General features: G+C 36.4%; 1 protein-coding gene across 3 annotated transcripts in view; it reads right to left on the bottom strand.

Annotated features, from left to right (window-relative positions):
• LOC131075049 (enhancer of rudimentary homolog) overlaps positions 1–22,235 on the bottom strand; it is a 61,558-nt gene that overhangs the window by 32,263 nt on the left and 7,060 nt on the right. Inside the window, exons 2-3 of one of the 3 annotated variants that reach the window (XM_058011837.2) lie at positions 10,320–10,475; positions 8,895–8,988 (exon numbers count right to left, since the gene is read on the bottom strand). In XM_058011837.2, coding sequence (XP_057867820.1) covers positions 8,895–8,964 — 70 coding nt within the window. In that variant the 5' untranslated portion in view covers positions 8,965–8,988; positions 10,320–10,475. The remainder of the gene's footprint in view (positions 1–8,894; positions 8,989–10,319; positions 10,476–22,235) is intronic. The other 2 variants (XM_058011838.2, XM_058011836.2) reach the window with 2 other exon arrangements.

The raw sequence follows: 22,235 nt of genomic DNA, 5'->3' as shown, positions 1-22,235 counted from the left end.
ATCATTCATTGCTCCTACATTCTTAGTGTCAGAATTAGATCCTTCCCTCGCCCTCATCCTTTTCCTTTTTTTTAAAAAATCTAGGCTAGTGAAATCCTGTGTTCCAGCAATGTTCAAAGCAAATCAGACGTTTAGTCATCAAGTGTAAGTCCCCTTGTGATTCCAACAAAATCACATCATACCACAAAGAGCTTATCCACGAATAGAGATCCTAAAAAACAGAACCTTGGAGCTTCTTCGATTGATCCTTCTACGATATCTTCAGCATTCGGAAGCTTTACTCAAGAGAGGATAAGGTACCTTTAGGTATTTTATTTTGTGTTCGCATGTGCATAAAAAGCACATCAACACGTAACTTGTAAAAGTACTACTTTTTTGGGTGATGCTGAGCAATTGCTCAACATAAATCTCTACAGATTTTCAGTATTTCTATCTTCTCGTTCTATAAATAAATGAAAATAAACTAGGGCAAAAAAAAAATTGGAAAAAAGGTCATCCACATCATGTAGTATTTTGCTTTTGGTAATTAAAAGAAAACAAAACCAAGAAAAAGAAAACTTAAGGACCTTTTTGGTTCAGCCTATCACACAAAAGCCACATGTCCATTGACAGAAACAAAACAAGTTTCAACTCAAGCTTATCAAAAATATCATAAGCACGTTCCAACAATCAACTAAATATTGGCACAACCAAATTGCATCTCCACTATGATTCCTCTCCCAATGATACAACTTAATTCAATTGACATGACTATTCTAGTGAAAATGTAGATCCACATAGCAATTTGGATTCATTTGCAAGCATATTGTCCTCATTTCCTATAATCATCAAGGAAATTGATGATTCTCCTTCCCAACAATCTCAACAAAATCCTTGCTGTCCCAGCCACAAGGCACCAAACTAGCCACACAGCCCACAGCAAACATATTGTTTCTAAGAATACATCTCATCTACAAGAGGTTACTTTTGTGAGTGAATCTTTTGACTAACACCTCTTCACCATGCATTATCCTCTTATGGTTATAAACTAATGCCCATAGGACAACACCTTTGCACCACATCAACCATGTTTCTACCTCTCCAACTTCAACCACTATTCTTCCTGAGGAGAATCAACAATCAAACAAACTAATGATGAAGTAAATGCATCTCTTATTGCCCATTCCCCTTCCCTGGTGAAGGCAAGAATTGATCTTGAACAAGCTTCCCTGTAACTCCATGATGGACATGTCACAACTTCAGCTTTGTAATCTTATGATCCTCCTTCACTTCCTTGTAATCTCATTGATTGTTCACTAATACCAAAAACTTTGTTGTATTTATGCAACTCCCAATCCACTCAATCCATTTGTTTCCAAACCCAAATTTTCTCAATACACTTAATAAAAGTTGCCTAAATGAAGTGAACAATGAATCGTAAATTTGGGTTTGGAAGCAAATGGATTGAGAGGATTGGGAGTTGCATAAATACAACAATTTTTTTGGTATTAGTGAACATATCAGCACCAGCTTCACATTCAATGAGTCCTTTGTATATGACAAAAATTTATGCTTTCAATCCAACCCTCACACAACTCTTCAACTATTTCCTCAGTATGGAGATCTTCTTCCATGCAAGTTATCAATTTATAGAGCTTAAATCTTCATTTGATGTTCTTTTTGGCATCAAGAATAAATTCAGTCACCAACATATTTCATTCCCAAGTTTTCCAAGTTCTCTCATTTGACCTTTGAATTCTATACATCTTGGGGCTAACCATCGTTTGTGGTCTACTTGCACTCCATAATCTGCCAACTTCTATTTCCTCTCAGTTCACTTTGGCAGGTACATCATTCATAATGATCTCCTCTAAGCTGGGAGGAAATGATGAAAATTGCTCTCATAGTGATACTTTCTTGTATGCATTTCACATGCACACTTGGTCCATTGGAGTCCCACTTACTGCATGTAAGTTAAGACTAACTCAAAACTATTCCAGTTCACTAGAGTTTATGAACTGCATGTCAGACTATATGAAATTCCATGCACATTTACAGTTTACCAACAGAAAACAAGTTGGACTGAGGATTCTATCATCTATGCATGTTCAGTTCAAAATAATTTTTCACCGCAGTCAATTGTAAATGTATTTTTTCTACATTGATGAAGTGTGTACACAATCAATTTTAGGTTGTTATTGTTGTTTGTAACTAGGGCTATATAGGGTTCGGATTGCCTTAAGGCAACATCCGAACCCTTTTAGGTCTGGGCCCTAAAGGGTAACATGACCCCAAGTCTACACCCAGCCCTATCTCTCACGCTATCCTAAATACTCACGCCAAAACCTAAAGGAGGCCGACTTGGAAATAAAGGTTAAAAGTGCATATAAATAAAGGACATTTTACAAGTCAAACACATCAATTCAATCTCAAGCAAAGGCGAATTAGCTCTGCTGCTAAGGTGCGAATTCTCAAGGAAGGGTGCGAACTTATCTAGACTTGTGCGAAATTGTCCAAGAGGACATAGGGTATTTTGATGCAGTCTTGAAGCATGCAAAGGGACAGATCTGATATGTGAAGATCAGATTCAAGCTAAGTATTGTACTTATGATTCAGAGAAGAATATATAATCTGACCTGTGGGTCTTTCATGCTGGGTTTTTCCTCCTTGGAGGTTTTCCCAGGGTATGTGTGTTTGTCTCCTATTTTTCATTTCTGATTTTACTGAATGTTGGCTTATTAAAATACTACAAATCTGATTACAATCTAGGGCATAATCAAACATATAAATCTGATTAACGAACCTAGGGTATAAAATTACATGGTATCAGAGCTAAGGTGTCAATAACTTCTGATTTTAGCAAATCAATTGTTGCATATAGCTGCTGTTTGTTTTCAGATTAAAAAATGTCAGGTTTGAAGGCTGAAGATAGACTTGAGGGAGCCATTGATTTTGCTGCTTGGAAAGTTCGTATTCTATTGATCCTTGAAGAGAATGATCTACTGAAATTTGTAGAAGAAGAAAGGCTGTCTCCTCCAGAAGATGCTGAAGAGCTGAAACTGTTGTCAAAAAAGATTCCCTCAAGGCTAGAAGGATCATAATTGAGTCTGTCAAGAATCATCTTGTCACTGTCATATCAAAGTTTGTATCTGCCAGAGAAATGATCAAACACTTGGAAGGGATGTATGAAGTCAACAATCTCAGCAGGGCCCTTGCTCTAAGACAGCAGCTTCTTCACATGAAAATGAAAGAAGAAGACTCAATCATAGCCTACTTCATGAAGATCAATGAACTAAAGGACAAGCTAAGCACTCTTGATTGCCAAATCTCAGATAAAGATCTTGTTATGATTGCATTAAATGGTCTACCTGATGAATGGGAACCATTCATTCATAGCATTGGTGGAAGAGCCGATCGTCCCAACTTTGAGCGTCTTCAATCTAATTGCATCGAAGAGGAATCTCGAATTGAGGTAAGAGGAAAACTCAAGAACTCTCTCAAAGATAATCATGTTCTCCTAACTAAATCTAGGAAAGGTGGTCATTGGAAGAAAGAGAAGAGAAGCAAAGATTTTAGATCCTCCTCCTATGATCCAAGGAAAAAGTCAAGAGATTCCTCTCACATTCGTTACTTCAGATGTGATAAGTATGGTCACTATGCCAGAGATTGTCAGAATGACCCAAAGGAAAGGGAAGCCAATTTAAATGAAGTTGCCGAACAAAGTGAAGATTACCTTCTTATCTCTGCTCTATCCAGCAATGTTCCTACGGACAGCAATACGTTTATACTTGACAGTGGTGCCTCCAGACACATCTCAGGATTTCGTGAGCATCTCTCAGATCTGATTGAAAAAGACACCAATCTTCATGTAGTAATCGGCGGTGATGCTCGATACTCGGTAAAAGGTTCTGGCACTACCTCTTTAAAACGAAGATTCTGGTATTTCCTTGCAACTCTGTGATATTCTCTTTGTACCTAGTATTAAAAGAAATCTTATTTCCATTCCTACCTTAGAAGATAAGGGTTTGCAAATAGCATTTTCTGAAGGTAAAGTACTCGCTTGGCCTAAGAAATCTAATTTCAAATTTGCTCATATTATTGGAAATAGATGTGATAGTTTATATAAGCTTGCAGCTAATCCAATTCAAGCTCTCATTCATGAGACCCCTGAATCATGCAAGCTATGGCATAGAAGATTGGGTCACCTTCACTTTCAAGCTCTTCCCACTCTCGGTAAAATGGTTAAAGGTATGCCAAAACTCAGTTTATCTCATGATGATGCTTGTAAAGGTTGTGCAATGGGTAAGAATGTAAAGAATCCTTTTCATAAAAGCGATAGTAGGGCTAAAGAAAGGTTAAAGCTTATTCATTCAGATTTATGTGGTCCCATGTCTGTAGCATCTCCTAACGGTTTCCTATATTATGTTATCTTCATAGATGATTTCTCTAGGAAAACATGGATCTATTTTCTTAAATCTAAAGAGTCTGAAGAAGTCCTAAACAGATTTAAAGAATTCAAAGCCTTAGTTGAAAATACTATAGGAAATCGAATTAAATGTTTGAGGTCTGACAATGGAGGTGAATACACCTCAGGTAGTTTCTATGACTTTTGTGTTAACGCAAGAATTAAGAGGGAGTTCAGTGTCCCCTACAATCCTCAGCAAAATGGAGTTGTTGAAAGAAAGAACAGGACCATTGTTGAAGCTGCAAGAGCCATGATACATGATCAAGACTTGCAACCTTTTCTATGGGCGGAAGCATCCAAAACCGCAGTTTATATTCAAAATAGATGTCCTCATCGCGCCCTAAAGGATGTGACGCCTGAAGAAGCCTTTTTAGGAATCAAACCTGACATCAGTCACCTAAGGATATTCAGAAGCCCTGTGTATGTTCATGTGCCTAAAGAAAAACGAACCAAGTTGGATCCATCTGAAAAGAAAGGCATCTTAGTAGGATACAGCGAATCTTCCAAAGCCTTCAAGATCTACATTCCAGGTCAAAGGTATGTTGAGGTAAGTAGAGATGTAACTTTTGAAGAAGATATTGCTTTCAAAGGATCTAAAGGTTCATTAACCAACAATAATGATATGGTGATTGAAAATCAAGATTCAATAGTTGATGCTAACCCTGAGATACAGGAGGAGTCTACTGACCTTCCAGATTAGGAAGTTCAGAATGACCCATCAGAACCTATGCACTCTACCGATATACCTCAGGATATTGTGGTCTGCAAGAAGAGACCACTTTGGGTTAGAAACACGATTCAAGATGCTGAAGGGTTTGCTGCTCCCAGAGGAACCTTTAGAGATAGCAAGAGATTCCAAAATCATGCCAACTACATTTCTATGATGTGCAATATCATTGAGTCTGAACCTCACAATATCGAAGAAGCTATGTCCCATCATGCTTGGAAATTAGCCATGGATGAAGAGTATGGGTCTATCATCAAGAATGATGTCTGGGACATTGTACCCAGACCCAAAGGTAAGTCTGTTGTTTCCTCTAAATGGTTGTTTAAAATTAAACATGATGCTGATGGTAGTATTGAAAAATATAAAGCTAGGTTTGTAGCACGTGGCTTTTCTCAAAAGGAATAGATTATGAAGAAACCTTTGCCCCTGTTGCTAGATATACTTCTATTAGGTCTATAATAGCTATTGCTGCAGCGAAAGGTTGGGAGCTGCATCAAATGGACGTTAAAACAGCCTTCCTCAATGGTGTCATTGAGGACGAAGTCTATATTGAGCAACCAGAAGGTTATGTAATCCATAAAAGAGATTCTCATGTTTGCAGGTTGAAGAAAGCCTTATATGGGCTCAAACAAGCTCCTTGTGCCTAGTATGAAAGAATTGATAAGTACTTACTAAGTTTAGGATTTTCCAAGAATGATGCTGATGCTAACATTTACTTGAAAGTTTATAATGATAAGATGCTTATTTTAGTTTTGTATGTGGATGATTTATTTCTCACTGGTGAAAGCAAATTAATCATAAGATGTAAAAAGGAATTAGCCTCAGAATTTGAAATGAAGGACTTAGGTCTAATGCATTACTTCCTAGGGTTAGAAGTATGGCAAAGATTTAGAATGATAGATTGTAAACCTATGCATACCCCTATGGAATCTAACTTAAAGAAGTTAACTATTTCTACAACTAACTCTAATTTTGCAGATCCCTCTGAGTACAGGCAGTTGATTGGCTCCCTGATGTACCTAGTCAATACTAGGCCAGATATCTGCTATGCTGTGAATGCTCTCAGTCAAGTCATGAGCTTACCTAAACTTGTTCACCTGGTTGCTGCCAAGCACATTCTAAGATACCTGCGTGGCACGATTGGTTATGGGCTGAAGTATTCACTTAATACCCCAATCCTCTTGGAAGGCTACTCAGATTCAGATTGGGCACGAAGTGTCAAGGACAGGAAAAGTACTTCACGTGTCTGCTTCAACTTGGGCTCTGCAATGATCTCTTGGGCATGTAGAAAGCAATCTTTGGTAGCATTAAGCACTGCAAAAGCTGAGTACATTGTCGCATTTGTTGCATCCAGAGAAGCACTATGGCTTCGTAAGCTCCTTGTTGGATTATTTGGTCAAGCTAGTGATCCTACCACCATTCATTGTGATAATCAAAGCTGTATAAAGATGTCAATAAATCCTGTATTCCATGATTGGTCAAACATGTGGAAACACACTATCATTTCATTCGGGACATGGTGCAAAGAGGTGCCATTCATTTAAAGTACATTAGCACAAATGAATAGATTGCGGACATCCTTACCAAACCTTTATCCAGAGTGAAGTTCGAATACTTCAGAGATAGACTTGGTGTTGTGGAAAACGGGACCCTGATTGAGAGGGAGTTGCAATCTCAGTGACTCTATCTGCAGCACTTTGAATCATCCTTTGCTTGTGTGCATGAATGAATTATGTCCAATCTATGCTTGTGTGCTAGATGGATGATTGTAATTATGTAAAGACCCACTTGTGCATTACACTTTCTATGCTTGTGTGCTAGAACCATCCTATGCTTGTGTGCTAGGTGGAAGATGTAATTCTATGCTTGTGTGCTAGATGGAACTCTAAAGGTTCAGATTATGTATTCTCCTCTTCCCTAGTTAAGAGGGAGTGTTGTTTGTAACTAGGGCTATATAGGATTCGGATTGCCTTAAGGCAACATCCGAACCCTTTTAGGTATGGGCCCTAAAGGGTAACGTGACCCCAAGTCTAGGCCCAGCCCTATCTCTCACGCTATCCTAAATACTCACGCCATAATAATATTGGCGCCAAAACCTAAAGGAGGCCGACTTGGAAATAAAGGTTAAAAGTGCATATAAATAAAGGGCATTTTACAAGTCAAACACATCAATTCAATCTCAAGCAAAAGCAAATTAGCTCTGCTGCTAAGGTGCGAATTCTCAAGGAAGGGTGCGAACTTATCTAGACTTGTGCGAAATTGTCCAAGAGGACATAGGGTATTTTGATGCAGTCTTGAAGCATGCAAAGGGACAGATCTGATATGTGAAGATCAGATTCGAGCTAAGTATTGTACTTATGATTTAGAGAAGAATATATAATCTGACCTGTGGGTCTTTCATGCTGGGTTTTTCCTCCTTGGAGGTTTTCCCAGGGTATGCGTGTTTGTCTCCTGTTTTTCATTTCTGATTTTACTGAATGTTGGCTTATTAAAATACTACAAATCTGATTACAATCTAGGGCATAATCAAACGTATAAATCTGATTAACGAACCTAGGGTATAAAATTACAGTTATCACCTGTAATCTCCACTGCCTTCTGTATGTCCATTTTAGTTTATGCTGTCATTTATCTTTTGCAATTTTGGGGGTTCAAAACATTTTGAAAAAAAAAAGGGAAAATGAGAATTGAAAAAAAAACATATTGAATTCTTTCTAATGTTAGAGAGAATAGCTCAAAGTTGATCAACTTACAAAAATCAGTGGTTTTCTATATTATTGCCCACAGCAATTGGTGCCAAATTGAGCAAAGCTCTTTCCTACTGCTGTAGGGATGAATGCTCTGGTCATCAAGAAAAACGAGGATGTGAGTAAGGGGCTCACATTGATGAGGAAGCACTTCAGTTGAGTGACAGCCTTGGTGATCATGAACATAAAGCAGCTGGAGGAGTGATTTCCCAGCCATGCTCAATCCAAGTTTCTTTCCAGTGCTAATCACATTGTGTGGCCAAAAGAATAGAAAACATGGCCTTTTTCTTTAATTTGGAAATTTTTCATTACTATACTAGGAAACATAGAAGAGAAAAAATTAAAGCTCAAATGAAAAAGACAAGAAGTTTGGGTTGATAAAAAATTTCAATATTTTCACATTTCAAATCTTAAGGAATCTTTAATTCTTTCAGAAACACAACATTTTGTCCACATTAATTTACTTCTTCTAGTTAACAATATACAGTTATGCCATTAGGATTTTCATATTTCACTTTATCGGTAAAAGCATCCTGTATCTATTTCAGCTCTCTTCTGGTCATGTTTTGCAAAATAAGTGCATTATTGTATACCCAAATGCAGCCGTTTGATAAAATCTATGTACACAACTCTTTTTAGCTTAAGCTCATATCTCATGTAAGGTGTTATAGTTCTAATAGAATAAACAGTATGCCATCATAATGAGGCGCTAACCCTCAAACATGCATCTTTCTAGAAGTCATGGGCAGATAAGTTCATTGTATTTATCCAATGTTCTTTCGTAGGCAGCTGGTGTGTGAAGCTACCCATTTTGTTATTAATAAGGGTTTACCTCATTCTATGTAATTAATCTATTCCTATAAAATACAACTATATGTGATTTTTTCACATCTTTTGAAGAAATATAATCTACTGTATATGAAATGTTTTCCTGAGAGTGTGAAATAGCATGAAAAAACCAACTGGTTTTCCATACCATCCATAGCTAGACTGACTGAATCAAAATCCATGAATGTCCGAGTTGCACGGTTTTGACCTGTTTGCATCAAAATAATGGTGTGCCTGTTAGCCTGCAAAAAAGCAAACATGAGACGCGCTGTAAGTGTCTTTAGAGTTCACAAAATAAGTAGATTATTTTATAGCATTATTTTAATTGTGAACAAATTCAGTGCATCCTTGTGGTATAGTAAGAAAAATAAAAGTGCAGTCTAGGTGCACATTTTGAGCTTGATAACTTAGCAAGATTTGATTTAGCTTGTAAATATTTTCATACAGAATGAAGGAACAAAGACTTAGTCATCACAGTTAACCTTAAGCATGATTCCAATAAATGTAAGGAATTTCTCACTACCACTTGAATCCCAATGAAAATAGGGATACACTGAAGCACATAACAACGAGAAACATGGATAATGAGCTTGAAGCAAATCGTAGCAGTTTAAGACACAATTATTGTCTCCCAAACACACATCTTTGGGATGTGCTGAAAAAGATTTGGCTTTGGGTGTGCTTTCTTTAATACAAACAATCAGACATGTCGATGCTGTAGTCCTTGGGATCAAAATTTGACCCTCTTCAGGACAATTAAAAAATTGATCCAAGCCGAGCATCCCTAGATCTATCTGCCATTAAAGAGTTGGTCTTCAATAATTCCTTGAAATCTAAGAACCAAAATACAATATTCATAATCGACCATTGCCTTACTTAAATACAAATTTTAATCTTTGTTGTAGCAAGGATAATTAAACAGTAGAGGTCAGAAAAAGAAATGAAACATGTATACCATAACCATTAAAGAGGGATCAGCCCACAATTCCAAAAAATGAACAAAATGAAAAGAAAGAATTTGCTAACAGTAATATAAATTGACAATTAACAAATTAAATGCCATATTTGTGCATGTATAACAACATGTAAATGCCTTGTGGGAATTCCCACATACACCCAGAGCAGAAATAAATCCAAGAGAAGATACTTCTGATTGTTTGAATGGGCAGAGGTGATGTACTTGATCTACATCCTACGCATTCTCATATACAGAATACAAGGAAACTGCTGTAATGTATATAATGATTGATGTGGTCCATTGCATAATACACATGCAATACAAGATCCTCTCCTGACAAAGTTAACCTGATTGCATATTCATTTGAGGCAGGGTTGTTCTAGAATTCTGACGGTTTACAACTTGACTCTCCAGATTTGACAAGTTACTAAAGAAATAATTAGAATTGCAACTAGATTTAGAGATCTGGAAAATAAGCCTCAAGGGATCTGCCACTTGGTTTTCATCCCAACGTGCAAAAGCTGGAACAGAGGGGTATGGAAGGTTAACAAATAAAATTGAAACACATATAGACAAGAGGATATACAAACAAAATGGACAATACTAAGCAATTACCAGTCAAAAGGATCTCGGAGAATGGCATCTCTTCACAATTTGTAGGCAGCTTCTCCATCATGTTTGTAAACCATTACACTCTTCCATGAGTACAATTGAATGCTAGGTTGGAAGTAACTTTAAACTTGACTGTGTCGAAAAGATTTTCCATATGTCCTGCTCAAATAGCAAAGGTTGTTCTATGCATTAACCATGTGTGCTGCAGCAAGGAACTCTAATTCATTTAATCCCAAGGAAAATATTATTTTCCTCATGCGCATGCCGAAAAATATTAATTAAATAAGGCATAGGCATGTAATTTTTATGTCTCATCCATTAAATATCCTCTTTTAATTGTTTTCTCTTTATATCTTCTTTGATCAATCACATTAAACGTGATTCCAAAGAAGACTGGCTGTTTCTCATCTTACATTAATTTTAATAACAGGTGGCTTATAAAGTAAAATCCCTATGAAAAGCAATAAAATATTTTCATAAAATTTCCTATATTTATTTTCTTCCTTCTCTTTCAAAAGTCTCCTCTTTTCAACCTTTGAAAATAAAGAATCTCTTACAACTGAGTTTAGGCATGTGCAAATAAGAACTGATTAAGTGATTGTAATATAAAATAATTGTGTCCACCAGAAGGCTCACAACTATCCCAAAATTGGCTCCTATCATGACCAACTCTACAATGATAACAATACAAAGTTTGGTACGATCTCTGATTCTCTGCTCATAGGCTATTGCGAACACCTTTGACAAACTTTTATCCTTACCACCATGGTAATGTTGAGCAGTTTAATGATGATATTGTTGTTTAGGATACAGAAAGGATATTTTAGTTTTGAGCCTTGGTGTTTGCAGTTTTTTTACAACCAAGTGCCCTGTACATTGGTCTCAAATCAATTTATGGAAAAAACCAGTCCTTGTTTGTCATGTCCCCTCCTTGATCATTATATATATAACCTAAATAAAGTAATTATTATTAATTCATATGATAATTATCAAACAAAAGATTATTTGAAATTATTAAATATTATTTTTTTAATTAATATATTTATTAATATTTATTATTAACGTGATGAACCTTATAGTGTATTTTTATGTTATAATATTACATCTTAATGTTCTAGATTTCTTCCATTATCAAAGAGACAAGTCGTAAGGAAAGAGACTGCAGTATGTTAAGGATTACAACCAGAAGGGAAGCACGAATATGAAAAGATAACTATGATATCGAAGGTAGTGATGCATATTTTGGCACTAATCTAGCAATGAGTGGCAAAAACAATATTGGTGTTATTTAGTATTAGTCATCCATTAAGTTTGAGAAGTACTAGGTGGATGGTATGAAAGATTTAGCAATCCTTTTTGTCCTACATCGATGCATAGTCTCCAAGGAAGTGCTAAGACAATCAACAAAACTCATCAAATAATTACGGACAGAGAATCAAACTATATGGTCACACTATTATTAACAACTCAGGTGTCATCAAAGGAGTGTTCAAAATCAGTGATCAGCACCAATATCATCCAGCAAGTATCAGGAAGACATCGACATTATATATATATATATATATATATATATATATATATATATATATATATATATATATATATATATATATATATATATATATATATCAGAAACGGAAAGCGCCTGGAATCGCCCAAACTCAGCAAGTCTGAGTCCAAGTAACCCCCCACGAGTTCAGTAAACTCGGACCCGGACTCGGCCGAGTCCAGGGGCAAACTCACCCAACTCGCCAACTCGGCGATTTTGGGGCAAAATCACCCAAACTTGCGAGTCCCATCGTGCAAACTCGGCCGGCGCTAGACATGAAAAAAGGCATTCAAAAAACACATTTTTAAAAGTTTTTTTAAGTTGTTTTTTTTGCTTTATTATCCTATACCCCTAAAAGTGAACTTCATTTCATTCATTTGGCAAAATAGGAGGAGAAAAGTGAGTTGTGAAGAGAAACCAGGGTTCATTGAAGAAAAACCAGCAAGGAGGAAGCTCAAGATTTCATCCATTCATCACATTGGGGCTGCATTATACTTTGATTTGGTGCATCAAGGGTTTGCAGCTCATTTCAAGCTTGTTGTAAGAGGTAAGATTGATTTTTTGAGCTTTTTTTGTTTCTTGTATGCAAAAATTTCATTTTCTATTCATTTCTTTTGAAAGTTTTAAATTTTTTTCCAAAATCTTTTGTATATTACTATGTAGGGTTTGTAAAAAAAAAAATTAAAAAGGTAGGGTTTGAAATTTTGATCAAACCCTGCACTTTTTTTTTTTTTAAATTACAAACCCTACCTTAGATTTTTTGAAAAAAATGTACAATGAGAATGAATGAACAACAACGAATGAATGTATTAATTTTTTGTATTTGTAATGTCTTATTGCAGCAACCTTCACTTTCTTATTTGCCTCAAGTTTCAAAAAACTATCATACAATGTCTTCTTCTAGACCCCCAATTAGAAAGGACCTGCTGTAACCTTTTTCACACATTGCCCCATTGCAAATGGGAACCCTCTCCTTTCCTGCTTTCTAGGGTTTTGTGACCTTCAGGCATCAGTATTGCCAAGATTGTTAGTTTTGAATGGCCTGAATTTTGAACGGTTTGAGTCTTGAGGATTGAAAGTTAGTTTTTGCAAGCCTAGACACCGTCAAAGTGCCCAGAAACGCCAAAGGACAAAGAACGCAATTGATTTGAGCGAATTCAGACAACTTTCTATTTTTTGGAAAGATTTTTTTTTTTGCGTTTTCCCATTTTTTAGGAAGTTTTGTTTTTGGCATTTTTAGCTCAATCCCTAGGATGGCTATTTTCAGAAAGTTTTCCCTATTTTTAGGGATGTCTGCTTTTTTCTTTTTCGGAGTGGGGATCTAGGGTTTGCACTGGTACCACTAGCTTGCATCAATTGCAATCAAAAAATTTCAAGTTTTGACCCAAAAAGCTAAGTTCCTACATTTTAGGGGTCATGGCGCTTCAGATGGGTTACCTAAGTATGGATTTCGAATATCATGTTAATCTGGCTAAAATTAAAGAAGTTATCAAATTTTGAAGTTTTTTGAGTATTTCTCCAAGTTTGGCTAATCATGTTTGGTGGTGAATGTTATGTCAGGAGCTTCACAAAGTCCGCCCTCATGGAAGGGAAGCGTGGTTATGACCTTCCAAAAGTCCACCCTACTACAAATGAAAGGTTCTCAAATATTAGAAAGTCCGCCGAAGCATTGGAACATGAGCCAAGAAGTCCACCCTCCAAAGTGCCCATGTTTGACTAAGTCCACCCTACTCTTGATAGCATTGGATCATGAATCAGAAAAAGTCCGCCCTACTTTGCAATCAGCAGCACCTAAGATGGAAAAAGTCCGCCCTCCTAAGATCATGGATCAAATAAGGTCCACCTTGCAATGAAAGATTAAGGTTTCTCAAGTTTCTCAAAGTCCGCCCTAGGGGTGAGTCCAAAGCAAAAGCATAATCATGTTCCTCTTGAAGTCCGCCTTGAGGCAAAGTGTCATCAACCCCTCCAAAGTCCGCCCTAAGGCAAGATAAGAAGCAAGTAAAAAGTGCATAAGTCTCACAAAGTCTGCCTAAGGAGATGCTAAGTGATGTGTGAACATGAGAAAGTCCGCCCTCCTACAAAGACCAAGTGCATAAGGCAAGGAAAGTCCGCCCCATGATGGAGAACAAGACTCACAAAGTCCGCCATGTGCAAGAAGGAGAGAAGCCATTCAAGTCCGCCCTTGGTCAACGAATATGGTGCATAAGAGGAACAAAGTCCGCCTTGAAGGTGATGGCAATGGGTCATGAAGAGATGAACAAAGTCCGCCCTCCTTGGTTCTTGGAGTTAAGAAAGTCCGCCTAACCTGCATAAAGTTCCTATACATCATAAAGTCTGCCTTCATAGAGCTCAAGATCAATAAAGTCCGTCATGAGTAAGGTACATGCAGTTAGTAAAGTCCACCTTGGAGGTATTGAGAAAAGAATCAAGTGAAGTTTACCTTGAGGATGAGGAAATATGGCTAAGTGTATGAAGTGGTGCCAAGAATCAAATCAAGTCTGCTCAAGAAGTAAAACATATGGTGCATGACATCAAGAAAGTCCGCCTAACCTGCAAGTCTATAGTGCTTAACTTCAGCAAAGTTCGCCCTGCTGTAGATGAAAGGTTCAAAGATGACAAACTCCGCCCTCAAGCAATGAGCCATAAAGATGGATGAAGTCCGCCCAAGGTGGTGAATATAAGATGGTGCCCAACTCTCAAAAAGTCCGCCCTACATCAGCATGAATGGTGCCTAAGATGAGTAAAGTCCGTCTAACCTGCAGGTTTATGGTTCCTAAGTTGGAGAAAGTCCGCCCTATGGTTAAGACCTCAAGCATGTGATGGTTCCCAACCTTCAAAAAGTCCGCCCGAGGTGATAAATGATGGTTCCCAACCTTCAAAAATTCTGCCCAAGGTGATAAATGATGGTTCCCAACACTCAAAAGTCTAGCTTATCTTTGATAGAGGTTGAAATAAGTCCAACAAAGTCCGCCTTGGGGTATGAAGCAATAACAAGAATGGTGCACGAGTCTCCTCAACCTCGCCCAAAGAGAAGGGTCATGAATGTGGCAAAGTCCACCTTGGAGCTGTTAGGAAAGGTTTTGAAGTCTGCCCTACCTCAAGTGCAAACAGAAACAAACTTCATGAAGTCCGCCCAAGTGAATGAGAATAACATGGTATCAAGGAAGTTTGCCCTTGATCAAGGTTTTGGATGATGGTTGAACGCGATGAATGTCTGAAAAGATGAACTTTAGATCGCATCAATTCATATTTGTGAGGAGTTATCTAGAGCTTTTCACCCTCCTCTCACGCAACATAAATTGGCAGCTAAAGGCGAGATCATCACAAGAAAACACAAATGGAGTTTCAGGCCAATTTCAAAATTGAAGACAAGTCCACGAGCAAGGTTCGTCCAAGCATAAAGATGGCCAAAATTTGGGTAAGTATGGGAAGAGCTATTATGACAAAGGCTTAGAGGAATTCTTCTCCGAATTCAAGGCATCAAGAAAGAAAAGTCCTCAGACTTGATGAGAAGGATTTCAGACTTCTTGGGGAATTTCATCCTATGGAAGCGATCAAGACAACTTCTTGAAGGATTTCATCTCCTGAAGAGTCAAAAACAAGCTCCCAACCAGAATCACATGGTGACAAGAAGAATCAAATTTCCATACTTAGAAAATCTCTTCACACAAATTGGAGAATTCGGAGAAGACATCCAACACGCTGAGGTGGCGCCTCATCATCTCCAACCAATCAGATTGTTCTGAGTCAACATGTACAGGTTCAATGAACCTAACTTATCTAGAAGCTTCTAGAAGGGCACACTTCACAATGCAACAACCTTCTATTTTTATTGTTGGTTCATATTTAGCAAGAAGGACAAGTGTCCCCAAATGTAATTTTCTTATTGGTTGAGGGGTAGTTAGTTTTGGGAAACCCTAATTAGGGTTTTTATCTTTCAATCTAGGCCCTTGATCACTGTTTGATCTCGGTCGTTCATTGTTTTCTGGAAAACTATATAAGGCTACCTCCTCTCATTTGGAGAGTGTGAGGTTTTTGATATATTGTTGTGTGAAGGTCATTTTTCAAATAATACATTGCATGTGCGCTTTCTCTTAAGGCTTTGTAATCTTTGTTATTTGAGTGATTAGCATGGTTTCAATTTCCTCAACACATTAATTAGAAGTTAATTTAGATTTGCTTTCAAAGTTGTTAGAGTTGAATGAAGGATTTGATAAGTATTAATTAATGGTGTATCTCTGCTCATACTTTTGGTGAAAGGATGATTTCCATTTCACTGTGCAAAGTTAGTCTGAACCTATCCCCTGTGTATGCCAAAACTTCGATCATAAGCACAACCCATTGAAGATTGCACCCACTTTGTGTAGTTGTCCTTAGCGTGGCGAAGCAAAGTGTGGTTTCTCAAGAACACCTAGTTAATACCGTCTCCAAAATTCCTAGGTTTAGATCAGCTTTCTTAACCCTATCCCCTTTTTCCCTTTTTAAAAGTCTAAATCTCGGAAAATCAAAAAAAAAAGAAGAGAGAGAGCTTGAAATTGACTAATTTATCTAAGTCCAGAAGCTTGAAAGACATTTGTAAAGGTAAGTCCCCCTTGAGATTTTCAGCATACACTACCCAAGTAGCTATCCCACTAAAATTGTTTGTTCGCACATATAGACCTTGGAATCAGCAGTGATTTTTCAGGAGAGGATAGAATACCTTTGGGTATCTTATTCTAATGTTTGGTAGATGATAAAACAGACACCAACAGGACCCCGCTTGGAAATTTCACAAAGATTTTCCTAGGTAAAAAAAGGGGCAAACAAAATGTATGTTTTGCAAAACAATATTCCATGGAGGCATTTATAGATTGAAATACCATATTGTTGGTGTGTGTGGCCATGATGCCGACCCATGCACTGAAGCAATGACTGAGGCCATACGCGAGTGCTATGTAATGGTTGAAGCAATTGAAAACAAAAAGAAGCAAAAGGATGATCTTGCGGCCATTGGAAGTGGGACAATTTTAGGTTGTGTTGGAGGGCCTTCTTCCATGCCTCCATATCGTCCCACTCACCATGCTACTGCTGGTGCTAGCGCTTCTGCTTCTACAAGTGCCGCTACTCATGTTCCTAGCACTACCAGTGGTAGTGGGAGTGTTAGCATTGGACCTAGAATTCGTAAATCTAGGTTGGATACCTTCTTTGCGCCTCGTACTACTCCTGGGTCCCAATAGTCGCTTGAGAGCATGGGTTGGAACAAGGAGGTCCATGATGCCGCTAAAATGGTAGTTGGCAAGTTTTGGGTCTATGGCAGTGTTCCATTCTTTACAGCCGGGTGAATGTTTTATGTTTGATTGTTTTAATTTTATTACTTTGATTCTTCGTTTTATTTTTTCCCATACATACTACATAGTACATACTTAACTTATCTCATTTATTTTATTTGCGACAGGTATCCTTATCGGCAAGAAATGGTTGATGCCCTTACCATATGCGGGGCGGGGTTCAAAGCCCCTTCTGAGCCTGATTTGAGGGGATCCATTTTGATTGAATTGGTGAATGATGTGAAGAGGGAATTAGGTGAACAGCGCCAAATATGGAGCACTAAAGGTTGCACCATCATGACTGATGGTTAAACGGATAGGAGAAATAGAACTCTCCTTAATTTTCTCGTTTCTTCCGTAGGTGATTGATTAATTTTAGTTTCATTTAGTCATTAATTTTTTATTTTTCATTTAACGATTTATAATTTATTGAATGATCATTGATCTTGCTTTATTTTTTTATTTCAGGGGGCACCGTTTTCATCAAGTCCGTTGATGCCTCCGCAAATTGCAAGAATGCCACATTCCGATGTGAGAAAATAGAGGAGGTGATCGATGAGGTGGGTGAGGAGAACGTGGTGCAAGTGGTGACCGACAATGCAGCAAATTATGTTGTTGCAAGTAAACTTTTGATTACAAACTAATTTTGTTTGCAAATTAATTACTATTTTGTAACTTCATTAATTACAATACAACAAATTATGTTGTTGCAGGTAAACTATTGATGGAGAGGCACCCATCTATAGTTTGGACTCCATGTGCCGCCCATTGCATTGACCTCATGTTGGAGGATATTGGAAAACTCCCATGGGCTAAGAGATGTGTAGAAAGGGCGAGAAATGTTTGCAAATTTATATATAATTATTCATGGGTGTTGGCTCTTATGAGACAATACACAGACCAGAGGGAGTTAGCTCGTCCTGGAATCACCAGATTTGGCACAAACTTCATTACATTGCAGTCCATGCTTCGCTGTAAGGTGGCCTTGAGATGTATGGTTGTTGGTGAGGAGTGGTCTTCCTCATCCTATGCTACTACCCCTGCAAGGATAGATATGGTAGACTGCATTTTTTATGAGGGAGGCTTTTGGAACCCTTGTGATGAGATAGTGAAGGTAAATTTTTTATAAATTCTACAATTTAAATTTTTGTTTTATAAATTATTCATCATTTTCTCTTATTTGCTCATTTTTCTAAATTACACAATATTTTCAATTTTGCAGTTTGTTAAACCCTTGGTGGTTCTCTTGCGAGTTGTGGATGGAGAAAAGTCCGCAATGGGCTACATATATGAGGGCATGGATAGGGCAAAGGAGGCCTTCAAATCCATCTATGGAGGAGATGAGAGCAGGTATTGTCCCATTTGGGAGATCATTGATAGGAAATGGCATAATCAGCTTCATAGGTCCATCCATGCAGCAGCCTATTATCTGAATCCGGCATTCCATTTTAGCCCTACTTTCAAGGTTGATGAGGAGGTCCTTGATGGGTTGTACTCAATCATGGAGAAGATGGCACCTACTGGTTGTACTCAGACCCAACTTATGCGAGAGTAAACAGTTCTCAAATGCAAAAGGGGAGACCTTCTCTCATCCTATCGCCAAAGAAAGTAGGACAACTATGATGCCAGGTAAAAATACATTCTAAGGCTTAATTTTAGTTTTATTGTATATTGTTAAACGAGATTATGAGAGTCGAGGACTCAAGAGTGAGACTGATTTTATTTATTTTTCTCATTTCAAACTCAAATAATTGGTGGAACTTTTTTGGCCCAAAGACACCAAATATTCAAAAGTTGGCCATTCGCATCTTGAGCCAACCATGCAATGCATCTAGTTGTGAGCGCAATTGGAGTATGTTTGAGCACATACACTACAAGAGGCGCAATAGATTATTTGTGGAGAAGATGTATGATCTTGTCTTTGTTCACTGCAACCTCTACCTGAGAATGAGAAAGAATGAATTAGCTGACATCTCCCCTATCATTCTAGATGAAGTTGATCCTGAAGCAAAGTGGGCCACTGAAATAGAACTTGTGGCTATCTTTAGTGATGATGACACTGATTGGGTCAACCAAGTAGATATAGAGGCTGAGGCTGTATCCATGGCAGAGGAGGAGCAGAGAGCACGAGCAGAGACAGAAGAGCCAGAGGCAGATAGTGACACAGATATTCCTGATGTTGGTGAGGTTGGCATGGTGTCACAGGGAGAGGCTATGGCTACCGAATCATCCAAGACCTACCTTAGACGCCTTCGCAGGGGGTCGGGGTCGGGGGATGCAGACTCCTCTGAGCCATAGACTTGTAGTTGTATTTACCTTTGGTATTTGTATGGAACATTTGATGATGATCATATGATGACATGGATTTTTTATTCCATGAGTTTTGTAATATTGTATACATTTGACAATATTTATATATCTATGTTTGTTATTTCCTTCAGCTACAATTTTCGTTTATGCTTATGTGATTGATGTATACTTGTGTATGTAATCAAATGAGCCGAGTTTGATGATGTTATTGTGTCTTTAAGGTGAATTTAATAAAGGGTGCATGAAACGAGTTTTAAATCTTTAAAAATCTCTAAATTTCTTGAGTTTTTCACTTTGCTGAGTCTAGCCGAGTCTGACTCCGAGTCCCGAGTCCGAGTCCGAGTCCGAGTTCCGTTTCTTTGATATATATATATATATATATATAAATCATTAAGCAAATTCCAATCAGATAAGTTTAAATAGGATGATGTTATCAAACAAATATCAATTAAAACATTTAAGACATAGTTAGCAATTAATAACTTATAGTTATGATTAGACAATAACAAACATTTATTAAGAAGTATGATTAAGGGAAAGGATATTAAGTAAATTAACTAATAATATTTAGTGGAAGACATGGCTGTTAGGGAATACCATTCGTAAAAGGCATTACTCTTGGCACTGGAACTATTCAATACGTATTTAGAGAGGGAAGCAGCACGGTTATAGAGGTATGTTTAATATATGAAGTACAATAATGTTCTTATGCAGAAATTTTGATAATTATATAAATATTAATAATAATATAATAATTATAATTATTATAATAATTTTTGGAGCCTGTTCTGCAGTATTATATAATAAACCATATTATAGGTAATCAATAAATAGGTAGTTAATAAATATATAAATAATTTATAATATAATATAATTCATTAATTTGTTTATTTAAATGTTCAAATCAGACTAAAGATAATATATTTGTATATATAATAATGATGTAATATCAATAAGAACATATACAGATACATACACACATACACACACACACACATATATATATACATAATGTCTTATAGTTATGATTAGACAATAACAAACATTTATTAAGAAGTATGATTAAGGGAAAGGATATTAAGTAAATTAACTAATAATATTTAGTGGAAGACATGGCTGTTAGGGAATACCATTCGTAAAAGGCATTACTCTTGGCACTGGAACTATTCAATACGTATTTAGAGAGGGAAGATAGAATATCTGGCAGCACGGTTATAGAGGTATGTTTAATATTTGAAGTACAATAATGTTCTTATGCAGAAATTTTGATAATTATATAAATATTAATAATAATATAATAATTATAATTATTATAATAATTTTTGGAGCCTGTTCTGCAGTATTATATAATAAACCATATTATAGGTAATCAATAAATAGGTAGTTAATAAATATATAAATAATTTATAATATAATATAATTCATTAATTTGTTTATTTAAATGTTCAAATCAGACTAAAGATAATATATTTGTATATATAATAATGATGTAATATCAATAAGAACATATACAGATACATACACATATACACACACACACACATATATATATACATAATGTCTTAATCAGACAAATAACAATATTTGAGGAAGAGTTCGTTAGATAATAATGTTCTTATGCAGAAATTTTGATAATAATAATTTTTGGAGCCTGTTCTGCAGTATTATATAATAAACCAAATTATAGGTAATCAATAAATAGGTAGTTAATAAATATATAAATAATTTATAGTATAATATAATTCATTAATTTGTTTATTTAAATGTTCAAATCAAAATAAGGATAATATATTTGTATATATAATAATGATGTAATATCAATAAGAACATAGACATATACATACACACACACACACACATATATATATACAAAATGTCTTAATCAGACAAATAACAATATTTGATTGTAAATCTGGAAGAGTTCATTAGATAATAAACAGACAGAAGAATTATGAATGACAAAATTAATTCCCTAGTATAGGGAATGAACAATTTAATAATTGATAATCCAATTGGACTATGGAATATCCCTGATTTGGTTCATGTTAAGATGGAAGTGTTTCCTAATCAATCTAGTTTAAGCCATAAGTATATGGAAATAGATTACTTATGATTAAATCAGGCCTAAACTTAGTAGGGGACATTACATTGTTTATGTTTTATCAATCTTAAACTATCCTAGGGAATGCTAGCTCAATCTTAAACTATCCTATGTACCACGATTGCAAGTTTCTCATTGTGATCTTCCACCATGGACTTGCATTTTTCTAAACTTGGCCGTCACTAGTTTTAAGCCTCTACTGTGACTTTTTGACTTCAACTTAAAATTCTGTTGTGGTGTCATCAATAGTTGCTAGCTATTGACTTACTTAATCTATCTCACAATCGTTCTCTGCATGTTCTATTATAAGAATTTGTATTTCTTTACCCTTCACAGCAATTTCTTTTCTCGATGTGCCATTATCTTCACTATCTCTTGTCAACAGTCAAACTTTTCCCATGTAATTTATTCATTTTCAATATATGCTAGCTAGCCTTTTTATTGTGGCTTAAGATTCAGTCTTGTCTCCAAGAAATTCCTATTTAAATAATTTTTCTATAGTTTCATTATTTATGATTTACAACACCATTATTCGACATTACAAGATCTTTTATTATTTTGAAAATGTCATCCACACAGAAAAATTCAAAAGAGGTTGTGAATAGTGCCCTCCATTCATCTAATAAAAAGAAAGATGAAACTGCTGAATAGTG

Source organism: Cryptomeria japonica, chromosome 5 (assembly GCF_030272615.1).
Source record: "Cryptomeria japonica chromosome 5, Sugi_1.0, whole genome shotgun sequence".
Lineage (NCBI taxonomy): Eukaryota > Viridiplantae > Streptophyta > Pinopsida > Cupressales > Cupressaceae > Cryptomeria > Cryptomeria japonica.
Note: the sequence above shows the minus strand (reverse complement) of the source record. Positions and strands in the feature narration are given on the sequence as shown.